This window comes from Zingiber officinale, chromosome 3B (genome assembly GCF_018446385.1).
Source record: "Zingiber officinale cultivar Zhangliang chromosome 3B, Zo_v1.1, whole genome shotgun sequence".
Classification (NCBI taxonomy): Eukaryota; Viridiplantae; Streptophyta; class Magnoliopsida; order Zingiberales; family Zingiberaceae; genus Zingiber; species Zingiber officinale.
In genome coordinates, this window is record NC_055991.1 from 34,205,200 (window position 1) to 34,221,374 (window position 16,175).

Below are 16,175 nucleotides of genomic sequence, written 5' to 3' on the forward strand. Positions count from 1 at the left end.
AAAAAAGTCGAGCGACAGGTCGGCATAGTTATGAGGAGCACATGAAACGAAAGACTAACAGAGCAAAAGTTGGCATTCTAAAAATTTAAAAGTTCGCCGACCGAAGGCAAAGTTACAGATGCCACATTAAAATTAAGGTTTAGCCGATCGGGAGAATTACTGAAAATACTTCATTCAAGGTAGTCAAAAATATGCTTTGGGATGGTGGTGAGAAGCGCCGCATGCTTCGTAGCAGGGATGACCACGGACTCGGGGAGCTGACCCTTGGACTTCAGATAGTCCGCCGTGGCGATGATGGACAACTCGAAGGCGATGACCAGCCGGTCGCACACCTTCTCCACAAATTCCACCGAGCGGATGTAGTTTTGCCTCAAGGCGGCAACGCGGCCCGGCTCCGCCTCTTTGTACTCCTTGAAGGCGGCACGGGAAGCATCAAGAGCCTCCTGCAAGTCCTTCAAATCGTCCTTGAGTTTGGTCACCTCCTCCGAGCGACCTTTCTACTATCCTTTTAGCAGCTCGGCTAGCTCATTCACACGCTGCTCCATAGCTCGGGCTTCCACATTCTTTTTATCCAGATCCGCGATAGCGGTGTTCTTTTGAGTGGTGGCGAGCTCAATCTTGCGGTCATAGGTTTTGACCTGCTTGTCAAGCTGGTCCAACATGTATGCATGGTCGGCCGTCTTCTTCCTCTCGGCCTCTAATAGATCCTTGGTTTTGGCGAGCTCCTTCTGCAACTCGGCATAAGAAGGGCCTCGGGAAGAGGACGGGCCGCCCTGACTCTTCAGCCTTTTCAGCTCCTCCTCCACCATTGCCAAGCCGTTGGCGATAGCAATGTTTTCCACCCATCGCTGATGTACACAGAAAGGTTAAAAGGCCGATCGGGAAGGCTACATAAAGAAGAGGAAATAAAGCTTACCCCTGTGGACTGCTGCATGTTACTGTCAGCCAGCTTGTCGAGCGGTATCATGGCCACGCGGGCCCGGGCGTCCGGCCACATCTCAGTAAGGGGCCCCTTCATAGTGATCATATGTTCGGCAGCTGTCGGCCGATCGGACTCGGCCATAAACGCCTCAGTAGGGAGGTGTAGGGTGGCCCTAATAGTGCGGCGTCGGCCCGGAGTCGTCTGAGCGGACGCCAAAGGATCAGAGGTCGGGCTGGACATTGTGGACAGAATGCCCGAGCGGAGGACTCTGCGTGGTGCAAGAGGAAGGGAGCTGACCGGCACCGCTTCGATGGGGGCCGCAGGCGCATCCAGCTGAGAGGGAGTCCGATCGGAGGAGAGCACCTCGAATGATGGTGCTTTGCCACATTGAGAGGCGGTGCCCGTCCGCTCGGGCGCTTGCACTACGGAGGTTACCGAGCGTAGAGGCTTCTCAACACGCCGTCTTTTCCTGTCGAGCGGGAGCTCGTCCTCCGGATCTGAGTCTTCATCTCGAACGGTAGGTTCTTTGCTGGAGGTTGCACCACCAGTCGTATCCACAGGCGAAGCCTGAGTGGCCGACTCCCCTGCTTACGCTTCACTCTCATCCTCGTGAGAGCCGACCGGAGCGATGCCCAACTGCTCCATTTCCTTGGCCGCTGCCACTTTGAGTGCGGCCGCTTTCTTCTTCAGGATTCCGAACAGCACGGACTCCATTACGATATTCGCTGCAAAGAAAAGAGAAGGAAATCAGTTAGAACTCAAGGCAAATATATAAGTGAAGTTCTTACCAAAGCTGCTCAGGAGGGGGGTCTGGCTCGGACTCAAACCAAATATGTACATCACTCCTTCAGGAAGGAGCTTATTGATGTCAAGCTTCAGACCGGCTAGCAGATTCGCTGCTTGAAGATAGTTCGGTCGGGTCTTAAACTTCTTCAGCTCGGGGGAGGTAGGCAGTCCGACCTGCTATTTAGTGCGGAAAGGGAGCCGCCCGGGCATATGAAGAAAGAAGAAGTTTTTTTTTCAGTGTTTGTTAGAAGAGGGCAGTTTATCAAAAAAGACTAAGTCAGGCCAAGCCTGAAACAGATAAGTGCCCGCCTTGGATTGCTTAGGATAGTAGAAATAATAGAAGACTTTCGGACGGAGGGGAATATTGTGTATCTTAAATAATACCACAACTCCGCATAAAAGGTGAAAAGTGTTGGGAACCAACTGGGCGAGCGGAATGCCAAAGAAGTTATAAATTTCGACGATGAAGGGGTGGAGAGGAAACCGCAGACCGGCTGTAAACTATTCGCGGAAAAAACAGATAGTGTCGCGCGGAGGGTTATGTGGCCGAGCGGAAGGAGAAGGTAAGATCAATTCGAAATCGGAAGGGATGTCAAAAGCGTTAATCAGGCTCTCGGCATCGCGCCGATCGAACCGTGACTCCATGGTGGTATACCATGGGCCGAGAGCGAGGTCCGTGGGCTGAGAGCGAGGTCCGTGGGCCGAGAGGAACTTGTCATCGCCGGAACAACAGTGGAGAAGGCGGAAATTGGGAGAAAATGCAAAGGCTTGAGGGAGATGAACGGAACAGTAACCAAAAGACGAGAACTCGGCAAAGAAAGCAAAGAAAACACCGAAAGAAAGAGGGAAAGACAAAGAACCTTACAGAGAAGATGAGAAGCAAAGGAAGAAGGCAAGGGATCACCGGAATGCCGAGGAGCAAGGTCGCCGGGGCACTAAGCAGGAGGAGGCTTCTGGATGCGAGGGCGAAGGTGCGACGAAGGAGAAGGGCGAAGGCTTTATAGGGTTATGCCCGATCGTCCTGAGCCGTCGGATTCAGATCACAAGAACCTAGGCCCACATCGCACCATCCATTTCAAACCGACGGACGTCGCATCAGGCGTAAGGTGGCGGCCGTACGAAGACGTCAGCCGTGCCACGTGGCACTCTGTCAGAGGAAGGCATTTAATGAGCCATATCACGAGGCAGAACCCGCGTGCTCAACCATAATGGCGGAGATTTACACGCATTCCGAGAAGATCCCGAGGACATCATCACAGGCCATTGGGGCAGCCCTTGGCAACTAGCCGACCGGCTCTATTCGACCCCATAGGGGCCGAGCGGAGGTATACTTAATGCCTCCTTCGACTAGACTTGAGGGGGAGGCATGTGATCCGGTGGTAAGGACGGAGGATCACTCGTTGGCGGGAGGTCAACAACACGTGGAGGTCAAGGGTCAAGAGGGTCAACACCAAGGTCGTGCCGAGCGGACTGGCGGACCATCCCCGGACATCCGGCCGACCGGGCGCCCATTCCGGGTCTCCCAAGCGGCCGGACAAAAGACAACCCGACCATGGGGCGGGTTTCCGATGCTCAAGATAAAGAGTCTTTAAGCCGAGCGGCCAGGACGCTCGGCCGAGCTGTAGGACAGTAATCCGCAATCCCAGCCGAGCATGTGAATAGGGCTTCTTGGAGGACATGAGCGCCGAGCGACCGTTCCGCTCGGCCCAAGAACAGATAAGAGCGCTAGGAGACAAAAAGGACAACTGGTAGCTTCGTCCTCTAGACACCTGCCGCCGACAAATAGTATAGTCGGCGGCCGGAGCGGACAGAATATCATACGGTAGAAGCTTCCACCGTCACATCCGGGATATGCTCGGACGATTGCGAAATGACGTCAGGCGTGCTTTTCTGGCACAACCCTACTGAGGTATGTTTGGGGAAGCGTGCACGCATCGAGAAGCGTGCCCACGCCTTCCCGGGGTCCTATATAAGGACCCCCATACTTCGACGGAGGTATGCAATCTTGATCACTGTAGCCACAGTAACGTTACTCTGCTTCTTCGTTGCCTGACTTGAGCGTCGGAGAGTCGTCGCCGGGAAATCCCTCCCGGTTCGGCTTCTTTGCAGGTTCGCCGGAGATCTACACCACCAGTCGGAGACAGTGGAGAGTGCCACGTCCCCAGCGTTCGTCGACTTAGCGCTCGGACAGGATCATATATAATGAGAATACCTTCTATTAAGCATGTTTCTGCCGGTCAATTAAACCGATCGTGTATATAATGAGAATACCTTCTGTTAAGTATATTTTGGTCGGTCAATCAAGTCGGTTGTGTATATAATGAGAATACCTTCTGCTAAGTATGTTTCAGTTAAGAATGTACTATATGCTTTATAAGACTGAATGCCTTTAACCTCGGTCGGGGTTTGTCCGGCCGAGAGCATATAGGCACATTGGAGCTTGCTCGGCTTTTACTCAGCCAGTAATATACTAAAAGTTATATAAGGCTAAGTGCCTTTAAGCTTGGTCGAGCTTTGTCCGGCCAAAAACATATAGGCACATTAGTGCTCGCTCGGCCTTCACTTGGCTGGTAATATACTAAAAGTTCTATAAGACTAAGTGCTTTTAAACTCGGTCAGGCTTTGTCCGGCCGAGCGCATATAGGCACATTGGTGCTCGCTCGGCCTTCACTCGACTGGTAATATACTAAAAATTATATAAGGCTAAGTACCTTTACGCTCGGTCGGACTTTGTCTAGCTGAGCGCCTACGGAAAACCTTTTATTTGGTCGACCATTATCTTATTAATCATTCATTCACCTAGTTATGGGCCTCTCCTTTCTCTCTCGACCGTGACTTCTATGTCATCCGATAGATCGATCTATCATAACCTATATCATATAATAATTACAAAACCGTAGTTGTTACAATGCGTCCAATCATTTCAAAATTTAGATGAAAAATTTAAGTGGAAGATAATAAATAAATAATACTAAAGGGTAGACGAGTAAATGTATATAATTGAATGATGACAAGGGATGTCCTTTTGATTAAAAAAATAAAGTAGGACATCCTTCTTGATTCAAATATAATAGGGTTACCCTATGGGTAATAGTATAGTAGCATAATATCTTCTCAGTTTCTTAACCATTTATTTTTTTATCAAGTCCTAAATTCGATGAATTAATAAATAATTTTTTTTTATATAGATGGTTGACCAAAAATACTGGATTAATGGGATGCTAGTTAAAAGTAGTTTTTAATTTTTCATGATGAAAATTTTTTATAAGACTGAATCTATCTCATTCCAGATTAATCATAAAAAAAATTAGATACTGCAAACTAAAAAATTAAAATAAAATAAAAAGCATAATAGGGCGGCCTTTGACGTTTGTCCTTTAAATATTATTCCTTGTGTAGAAGTAGAACCATCTTGAAAAATTCATTTGTTCGGGCTGAGCTGCGGCCGCAATTAGGCTAAGTACACCGCTCGAAGAATGGATGTAGAAGTAGAACCATCTTGAAAAATTCATTTGTTCGGGCTGAGCTGCACCTCAATTAGGCTACGTACACCGCTCGAAGAATGGAGTCAATCATGATCTGCGGCAGGGCACAATCCCAGCCCCACAACAGTTGCAAGTTGACATTATAAAGCAACCAAACAGAGATTGGAGTTACGTTTCGGATGTTTTTTTGGGACGGTCTAATAATTAGCGTATAAGGTGTTATCAATTGGAGATTTGAGATTTGAATCTTGATAAATATCTTCCTCATACCTCAACCATTATTTCAAGGGTTAATAGTCATAACTGATTTATCATATTCGTGTTGATCCTGAGATGGATTGATGGAAATGCTGAGACGAGCGGTTACCTTTTGTCAACTTGAGTTACCCTTATGGATCGATAACTTCAAGTTTAGGCGGAACTCCAAATGAGAAGGCTGCAGGCAGAGAGTACGTACAGAGGAGCAGAGCCAAATTGAGCACCAAAGTCAAAGGGTTCAATCCTTCCATGAAGGGGATATCATTGCTTTGCACATTGATGCTACAACAATGGTGAAGTCCCTGTCATAATCATTACTATGTCTGACAACAGCAGTAATGCCAACCAATTCGATCGATTCGCTAACATCGGCTGAGATCGAATGAACTAATCTATTATTTGATTCATCCTCTGAATCCATATAGCATATAGCTTCAATCTAACTTGTTGGAACTTAATCAGGAATTTTTGTTGGCCTGCAGAGAGGTGATCGCTTGAATAAAGTGCAGAAACAGAAGAGAGATTCCGACAACATTTGGGGAAGAACCTTGCTCCTAAGTGGCTTTGGGCTTGAGTTACTCGGAGGATTAAATTTGGATTTGATGGATATTAAGAAATTAAACTTTAATTAAATGATCTAATACTCGATATATGAATAAGGTTTATACTATTGGATGGATTAAATATGTTGATTCAATAATTTAATTAGTTAATATTGATAAATTGTTAATGGGTTACCGGTTTTAAATGGATAGTCTTACATGATGGACCAAGATATAAAAAGGAGAGCTCAAAATTTATTTGGATATCTTGTTGAGAATTGTTGACTCTCCTTCCTCTCTTCCCCATTGAGATTGAACTTTAGTTGTTGTCCAATCTATACAGAAGACTTATACAGAATGTATAGTAGGAATTGCTCCAGTGGCAAATAAGAAACAATAGCTTTAGATTTGGACTCAGGTCAGTATTTCGATTGTCATTGTTTCTATTTAGTTTTGATAAAGCTTTATTGTAGATGACAACGAGATCCAGTAGATACATCATTGATTTAGTTCGATGTATCGCTATACATCACTATTGCTTTCACTACTTGCTGAGGCTTTCGACGTCCTTAAGGAAGTTGTACGAAGGATTCAAAGCCAAGATGATAACAGAGCTGAAATCGTTCGTGTTGAGAGAAGACTTCAAGTGCTGCTGCAACCATCCCGGAGGGAGTATCGAACAAGAAGATCAGGAGCAAGTGAGGGAGGAAATAGAAGAAACTCCAGAGTCAAGGGGATCGATGTTCATATCAATCCAATGGATTGGAGGAGGGCTATTGTTCTTTCAAGAGCAGGCAAAACATCGGTGATCGAGTGATCGAGAGCTGACTACTACAATCCACGAGCTGAAAGACTCATCACTGCCCTTAATGTGCAGTAGAAACTCCCTATCCTCAGGGTTCATCCAACTGATCGCTACTAGAGGAGTTCTCCAATGGGTATGCATGCATCATTTTGATCATTCAATATTTAAATGAAAATGAAAAGAAAAAAAAAAGTAGTAACTAATCGATCTGTTTCTCTTTGCAATTAAACAGAATGCAATCAGTGCACCTCATTGGAACATCGATGCACACAGCTTCGTCTACGCCTTGAGAGGAAGTTGCTGCATGCAAGTCGTGGGTCACCGAGTTCGAATTGGGTTTGACGGTGAGCTCCGTCAAGGGCAATTGGGGCTCTAAGTAAACTAACAGTCCGTGGATAAATTTAGTACTCAATTTGATAAGAGTTTGTTTATATATGTTTAATATACACTAGATCAATTAAATAAAAAAAATTTGAACAACTCGTTTAACTAAACGAGCAAGCTTGAACATATATATGTTCGTCCCCAGAGCGTAGCACAGATGGGGAGTGCATGGTTCTGTGGCTGAAAGGTCCAGGGGTCGATCCCCGGGGTGTCACTGCCTGGGGTTAACGTCTTTGCTATGCACTTTCCACCTGTGTATCTGTATTTACCTCCCTCTATATCCGTGGGACCGGCTTTAGGAGGGTCGCTGATGTGGCGGTTCCATATTTTTTTGAACATATATATGTTCAATTTATTAATGTTCGTGAGCAATATTCATGAATATATTCGTAAATAATATTAGTGAACAATATTCATAAACAATATTCGTGAATAACGTTCGTGAATCATATTCATTAATAAAACTCTTATCGACTTGCTAAAATACTTTAAAAATGAATAAATAAATTTATATTATCAAGCTCAATAATAATCAAACAAAATTTAAAATGTAAAAATTTTAAACAATCAAATAAATTTGAATTGAGAATTTGATAACATTTAAACAAATCAACCTCAACCTCATAAAAAAGAAATCAAATTAAACTAATCTTGAATAATCTTCTTAAAGGCTTGGTTCATTTTAGGCTCGATTCGATTACCTTATCAATAAGCTTGAACACCACAAACTTTGACTCGGCTTAGCTTATTTACAACCCTAACAATTGATGGTGGTTCTTGAGCACAATGTGATGATCAAGAAAGCTCAGAGTGAGCAGTTCAAGTGGATCTCGTTCAAGACGAACGACAATGCTATAGTGAACCATGTCATGGAAAACATGCCGACTTTCTGTGGAATACTGGTGGAGGTGCATATGAGATCATATAGCATCTCAAGGGAGGAGGCTATGCTAGAAAAAATGTGAACTAAAAAAAAAAAAGAGTGGTTGATTGAACAGACTCCATTATTAATGACAAATTTAGTTTTACATTAAGAATTTTGAGACATGATGGTTAATTTATATGGAATCACAAATATTAAAGTTTTGAATATATACATGAAAAGAGACTCTCTCATATACATCTATGTAGGGATTGTAAATTCAAGACCTAGATTGTATTGAACTAAGTAAACTCATGTACAGTTACGAGATGTGTGCATTGAATACCAGACCGATCGAGATAAAATTTAAATTGATGTTAACAATGATTTCGTAACTTTCCAGTTAAAATAGCCGATCGTTGATGGAGCACTCCATTGCAAGTTGACTCAATTGCTATCGGGAGCGCTGAACGTCAACTTGACAATAGTCAGGCTACTTGACACTCGACTTCCTGACTTTGGCTCGTCTCTCAATTTCCTACTCAAGCTTAAGAAGCACTTGACAATTACCCATAGAAGTCTCACTCGTGCTCAAACAACCTAGCAGCTCGAGCTAACCTTCCATGTTGATTTTGAGATTATCTGTTTAAACCATCTTGATGTTTTAATTTGTAATTTCAATTCAAACAATTCCTATGTAACCGTGACAATAATAGATTGTGGAATATTTTCCAGCAAGGAGGCTCAAATTCAACAGGAGGAAAAGCGTCCAATCTTTAGTCCAAGGTTGGTGAGGGAACAACAGTCATATACTCAAGACTAACAGAAAACTAATAACGGGGAGAACTGATAGAGTAAGGCTACTACTTGTATATATGAATAAAAACAAGTCTATATTGTGCTAAATAAAGACTAGTATTGGACTTTAATTACCTTTATTTTGTCTTCATATATACTGACTTGATTAGGCTTGCATAACGTTCAATACCGAGCAGCATCACGGCAAACGCTACTATAATTTCCCACTTGTGCAGTAGTGTAGTTTCTGCCCCTTCTTTGATTTTTGAGACAATTATTTATTAAAATCATATTTAGACTCTTCCCTAAATTGTGGATGTGTGATTTGGAGGGGAAAAAAAAACTAAAAACCTAGTGAACTTTGCCTAAAAGAGTAGGTGCTTTCTGGTGTAGTAGAAGGAAAGCATCCACTGGGGCATTTTATATTCTATGACCTCATGTCGATTAGAATGCATTAACTAATTCAACTGCTAGCCAGTTATATATTCTTCGAAACATGATCTGAAAATTTTCATTTGACATTCTGCAAGTTACAAATTGGTTTAATTGATAGTTTAAGATGTATTGATGCAACATTTTTTGCCAGATTTCCATCGTATAATTATAAATGGCACCATCTATCCGATTCTACTGCCCAAATTAATTTCTCCTGTGTTGTCTATCTATCTATCAACAAGATGGTCCGGCAGCAAGGAGAAGAAGAAATAATTTTGGAATGCAATAGATTTGATCTCCAATCTCTGTACAATTTCAGAAACGACATGATCTCAGCAGCGTTTAGTACTAATTACTCTCTTTCCCAATTATTACCTGATCCCGAAGCAGATCAAGAATCGGAGCATATTGAGCTGGACGACGAGGGCCTCCCCCAACAGTGCTGCTACTCCACGACTGGTGGCAAATTGAACTCGCCGAGCTCCACTACCAAGAAGCTGGGCCACAACGCCTACGAACGCGACCGCAGGAAGAAGATCAACGACTTGTACTCTTCGCTCCGATGTCTACTTCCCGAATCCAAACAACACGTATGCATCTCGAACACAAACATATAGATAGACCGGTCGATATCTTTCCTAGCTCTTTGAGAGATTCATGATCATTCTTTTTCTTCTGATCGCGAAGAAGGAAAAGAAGTCGAGCATCCCGGCGACCATCTCCCGGGTGCTGAAGTACATACCCGAGCTGCGATCGGAGCTGGAGCAGCTGTCGCGGAGAAAAGAAGAGATGCTGGTGGTGCTGCGGAGGCGCGAAGAAGAGAGCCATTGCGTTCAGAGTGTAGGTTATCCGCTCGTCTCAGCGACCTGCATCAGCAACAGGGAGGTCATGGTGCAACTCTGTTTACTGAACCAAGACGCCATGGTCTGTTTGTCCGGAATTCTAAGTGTTCTAGATGGAGAGGGGCTTCAACTCGTGAATGCTTCGACTCACAAAGCACAGGATGGCAGGTGTTTTAGCAGCCTCCACCTGAAGGTGATTGATTGATTGATTTTCCTCCACCTCGATCGATCATGCATGTTGATGAAACTTCAGATTAATTAGTTGTTGATTTTTTTGGTCTGGTTTTATGATTTATTTCACATTGATGTGCTGTGAATTGGAACAGGCAAGAGAAGCTTTCAAAACTGACATCTTCTCTGAACATCTCATAAAACAAATCAAACGGGAGGCAAGAGCAGAATATTCCAGTGTTCTTCCAGCTTACAAGCATATGTAAATGCATGCATCAGCTGATGAGATGCCATAGTTTTGATTTTTCCTTTCTTGAATTAAATATTTATGTATATATATTATTATATGAATAGAATTTGTCAATAACAGTACTATCCAAAATGGATCGGTAAATGGTTTTAAAATAGTGAATCAACGGACTTATTTAATCAAGAAAAAGTCTACGTTAATTAAACTAATTCAAGATAAACTATAATTAATTTGTACTTTATCCTTTGTCCTTAAAGATCATATCTGACAAAATATAGTTATATAAAATAATACATTTTATTTTAGATTAATACATCATTTAATAGGTTAAAGGAAAGATTTAATTTTATTATTACAATATGTCCTGTTCGAAAGTCGATGAGATTGAAAGTTGAGAATGTAGCACTCCCGCTGATCGCTTGTAGATTCTACTTCGACCTGCAACACAGATTACATCAGTGTCGAGACAAGGAAGTGGTCTCCGACGTTGGCCTTCGACACTCAAGTCAGTCATTGGCGATGAAGCAGAAGGTGAAGCAACAAGAATGAACAGTAGAGAGAACAGTGTCTATCGCGTATTGCGTACCTCCGTCGATATTTGGACTACCTTTATATAGATTTCCGTTAATAAATATGGTTTTGACATCTATCTGTCAGATCTCATAATCATAGTAAGGTACAATAGCAAGTAAAATCTGAATAAACTTGAGCATCGTAACTGGTGAAAAGTTTCATCATAGTCTATGTCTTGAATTTGCTTGAAACTTTTAGCTACCAAGCTACCTTTATAGGTATGCATATGTCTATCCATGTCAGTCTTCACTTTGAAGACCCACTTACACCCAATGAGTTTGATTCCTTCATGTGAATCAACCAAAGTTCATACTTGGTTAGTGTACATGGATTCCATTTCGGATCTCATGGCCTCTAGCCATTTCTCAGAATCTGGACCTTGTACAACTTCCTGATAAGATGTAGGCTCTTCGAGACCAATAAGCACTACATCACCGTGGTCAGACAAGAGAAATGAATATCTCTCAGGTTGACGACGAGTCCTAGCAGATCTGCGTAAAGCATGTGCTACTTAAACAGGTTGTTGTTCCGTAACTTCTTATGGTGTAACAAAATCCTGATCCACAACATCTTGTGGTACCTATTCAATTTCTATCAAGGCATCGATGTTAGTTTGTGCATCTTGAATTTCTTCAAGATCGACTTCACTCCCACTAATTTTTCTAGAAGTAAATTTCCTTTCTAGAAAAACACCAGTTCTGGCAACAAACACCTTGCCTTGTGTGGGATTATAGAAGTAATATCCCTTTGTTTCCTTGGGATATCCAACAAAATAACACTTGTTTGATTTGGGTCCTAGTTTTTCTGAGACTTGTCGTCGAACGTAAGTCTCACAACCCCAAATCTTCATAAAAGACATCTTGGGACTCTTCCCTGTCCATATCGTATATGGTGTCTTTATGACGGCCTTGGATGGAATTCGATTAAGTGTGAAAGCGGTCGTTTCTAGAGCATGCATGTCCCTAGAAGGAAATAGGAAGATTTGTATGACTCATCATCGATCGTACCATATCTAATAAAGTACGATTTCTCCTTTCTGACACGTCATTCCATTGTGGTGTTCCAGGTGGAGTGAGTTGAGATATGATCTCACATTCAACGAGATGGTTATGAAACTCTTGGCTAAGATATTCCCCACCTCGATCTGATCGAAGCATTTTAATACTCTTACCAAGTTGATTTTGTACTTCATTCTTGAATTCTTTGAACTTTTCAAAGAATTCTGACTTGTATCTCATCAGATACATATAGCCGTATCTACTAAAATCATCGGTGAAGGTAATGAAATAATAATAGCCTCCTCTAGCTGCTATTCTGAAAGGATCACATACATCAATATGTATGAGTCCTAATTAACAGATCATTAGCCCTTTCGCCGTGTCCACTAAATGGAGTCTTTGTCATCTTACTTTGAAGACAAGATTCACATATCTCATATGATTCAAAATCAAATAAGTCTAAAAATACATCCTTATAGAGTTTGTAATCGATATTTAAGTTTGTATAAGTTATACTTTAAATTTATCTGATAAATAAATCAAAAGAGAAGGGTTTTCTACCTCTACCTCCTGATTAGACAGGTAAAATTCACTGTCGAACTTCAATTTGAGGTAGATAAAGAAAAGTTATTTCATTTATCACAATTTAGAGGTGAACAACTATAGCGACAAAGCCCTATCATCGATTGTATTTCAATGTGATTTGTTCCTTGTCTTGAGTTCTTCTCTATCTTATTTTAATTTGCTACCCAACTTGAGTTCTTCTTTGGTTGTTCGACACCTTTGGGCCCCTTCATGCACTCTTATTTGTTTTGCTACCCAACTTAAATTGCTTTTTAGCTGTAAACATCCTTTAGCCCCTTCTAATGCACTCTTCCTTGTCATTTTTTCTATACGAGTCAGACTGATCTTGGGATGGACCCTATATTCCGTCCAGCAAATAAATCCAAGAAGCCACTCTTGTTTGTCATCGTACCTCTTAGATGAGTACTATGATGACATCTTTGCAATGGGCATCCTCCTACTTTGTCTCACCTCACTTCATCTATTACGTATAAGGACATACCTAATAATTAGAGCTATATATAAGTGTTTTGTAGTCTCCAATATACCATATCAATGCAATATCAAAAACATAAAAACCTACCACTCTCTCTATAATCAAAAAATCTCCCTATAACTTTTTTATGAATCCTACATGATCAACTTTTTCATATTGATCCTGTTCGAAAGTCGAAGAGACGGAAAGCTGGGGATGTGGCGCTTATGCTGACCTCCTGTCGACTCCACTCAGACATACTATTAGAATGTATACTAAAAGTCTAGCTTTTTGTATGAACATTTATTGAATGAACAATTATTTTGTAATAAGAATCACATTGATCAAATGCCTACATTTAGTTAAATACAGTTGCCCATTTAATTTATATTGTAGATAACATGGTGTGTGGTGTCACACAGAAGATCATGTTATCAGTTCCTTATAAATTATAAATAGTAGCTCACAACCAAGATGAATTGGGACAAACTATTGGAATGATTTAGTATAATTTGGTACTAGTTTATCTTGACTATAAAATTACACTAGTATACTATGTGTGTATTGAGCAGGACCATTTGAGGTTGTTCCTTTTATACTGACTACATAAAAGAAGATAACTTCTGTTATTATGGATGTGCGTACTCTTAATCCCAATATAATAACAAGCACATATATTTAGTATTTATTTCTTTAATTTATCAATGGGTGAGATTTATTCGTTAAATCAATAGACCCGATAAGTTAGGAAATAATATTATTTATATGGTGTGTTGTTGATTATAGAAGGAAACTGTCCTAGTAATCTAGGTTGATGGTGTCCCCTTGAGGAGCTCATAAGGATTGTCATGTAAACCCTACAGGTGGACCTAGTCCGGCATGACAATGAAGTTGAGTGGTACTACTCTTGGATCTAGATGTTAATTAAGTGAGTGTCAGTAACTCATTTAATTAATGGACATTCGATATCTTAAACACAGGGAGATCAATGCGCTCATAATAAGAAGGAGCCCATAAATGTAATGTGGGATTGGTGCGGTAGTTCAATAATGACTCTTTAGTGGTATGAGTTATTATTGATGAACTTGAGTTGGGTGTTCGGATCGAACACAGGAATCTCAAGTCTATCATGAGGCCAAAATCAATTCCTCCTCTAGGTCCCTGTTGTAGCCTCTTAATTAAAAGTCTTTTTATCCACCCGAAGCCCAGCTTCTTACCCAAGCTAGGGGCCGGCCACATCCTTGCTTGGTGCCCAAGCAAGGGGCCGACCAAGACTATCTTGGTGTCCAAGATGTGGGCGGCCAAGCCTTACTTGGGCACCAAGCAAGGGGTCGGCCATAGCATGAAAGAAAAGGAGATTTATTTAAAATTAAATTTTGGTAAAAAATTTTCTTTTTTGAAGCCATCCACATAATTTTAAAAGAAAATTTTAAATTTTAAAATCTTTCCTTTTATAACTATCTACAAAGGATTGAAAGAGAGATTTTAATTTTGTTAAAATCTTTCCTTATTTGTAGTGTTTAAAAGAGAGATTTTAATTTTGATAAAACTTTCCTTTTTTTATAATCATGTTTTAAAAGAAAAATTTTAATTTTAATCTTTCCTTTTTTGTAGCTGTCTACAATGTTTAAAAGAAAGAGATTAATTTTAAAACTTTCCTTTTGTAACCATCACAATAGGAAATTTAAAAGAGAAAGATTTTAATTGTTATTAAAATTTGTTTTTTTACCATGACTAAGGATTATAAAAGAGAGGTAGATGGTGCCTTATGTGTAACACACAACCTAAGTCTCCTCTTATATTCCTTGGTGGTCGGTCCTTCTTCTCCCTTTCTCCCTTGAGGCTGACGACACTTCTTTTCAACCATGGTGGCCGGTTGTTTGGCGGAGAAGAAAAAGAAGAAGGAGGTCTCTTCACCTTGTTTTCTTCCTTAGGGCCAGCGACACATCAAGACGTATCTTCTTGTGTCCGGTTGCTTGGAGACGAAGAAGAAGAGTAGGAAGTTTCCTATTTTGGTTTCCCTTGGTGGCCGAATTTCTTGGAGGAGAAGAAGTTGTTTGGGTGGATTTCATCTTGGTAGATCGTCGCCCACACGACGTCCAAGAGAAGGAGAGGAATACAACAGAAGATCAAGAGGCCTTTTAGCTACAAAGAAAGGTATAACTAATTAATTGTTTCTGCTTCAAATTAATTAATTTATGTTCTTTGTATGGATCCTGAAATATCAACACAAGAGGCTAGCGATTTCATTTTTGTGTTTCGGTTTAGTGTTTTGATCTTGTGCTTATATTGAGGTCTTTGTAGTTAAACCTAGGGTTACTGTAAGAAGTTTAAATATCCAATTTCTTTGAAAGGCTTTGTCTAGGAAATGGTGGATGATCCCATACCCAAGAAGGCCAAGTGCCTCGCCATGTTTAACCTTGAATAGATATTTAATCAACTTCTGTAACATGGGATGAACTTGGATTAATAATGTTAAGTATCGTTTGCAATCCAAGTTTTAACTACTGAAAAACACATGAGTTGAACTTGAAGTAAAAATGCTAAGTTCCGCTTCCAATTCAAGTTTAACTCATGAGGAACACATAGGTTGTTAGGAAAGTTCTGTGCTTGTACAAATTTTTGTACAGGGAAAGCAGAAAGGAATTATGAGTAGCAACCAACACATACAACACATACTACGTTAGTGCCGAGCCAGGGAAGGGGCCCCCGGCGTTGGCCCTCCGACGCTCAAGTTAGTCACCAGTGATGAGGAATAAAGCAGAGCAATAAGAAGACTGTAGCATAAACAGTGAATATCGTATACCTCCGTCGATGCTTGCACCCCCCTTTATATAGAGTTCCTGTAGCATGCGTGCACACTTCCCAAGATGAGCACGCTTCTCAAAGTTTTCTTGAAAAGACTTGACAGTAAAGTGTCTCTGACACGGTACCTTAACGGGCCGAGCATATCTCTAAAGTGATAGTGAAAGCTTCCGTCGTATGATCTTCTGGCCGCCCATGCCTAGTGTCGGTGACACCAACT

General features: G+C 41.4%; 1 protein-coding gene across 1 annotated transcript; it reads left to right on the forward strand.

Moving 5' to 3' along the window:
- The first annotated feature begins 7,949 nt into the window (after window positions 1-7,949).
- On the forward strand, window positions 7,950-10,556 carry LOC122054798 (protein IRON-RELATED TRANSCRIPTION FACTOR 2-like). Its single transcript, XM_042616229.1, has 4 exons — window positions 7,950-8,143; window positions 9,429-9,867; window positions 9,968-10,312; window positions 10,446-10,556. The coding sequence occupies exons 1-4, from the start codon at window positions 7,950-7,952 to the stop codon at window positions 10,554-10,556; spliced, it is 1,089 nt and encodes a 362-aa protein (XP_042472163.1).
- Window positions 10,557-16,175: the final 5,619 nt, after the last annotated feature.

Bases quoted from the DNA above. Each gene is read 5' to 3' on its own strand.
- LOC122054798 (XM_042616229.1), top strand. From the start codon at position 7,950: ATGGTGGTTCTTGAGCACAATGTGATGATCAAGAAAGCTCAGAGTGAG. The intron at 8,144-9,428 runs GTGAACTAAAAA...ATTTTTTGCCAG, and splicing joins GAGGCTATGCTAGAAAAAAT to ATTTCCATCGTATAATTATA. The intron at 10,313-10,445 runs GTGATTGATTGA...GAATTGGAACAG, and splicing joins TTAGCAGCCTCCACCTGAAG to GCAAGAGAAGCTTTCAAAAC.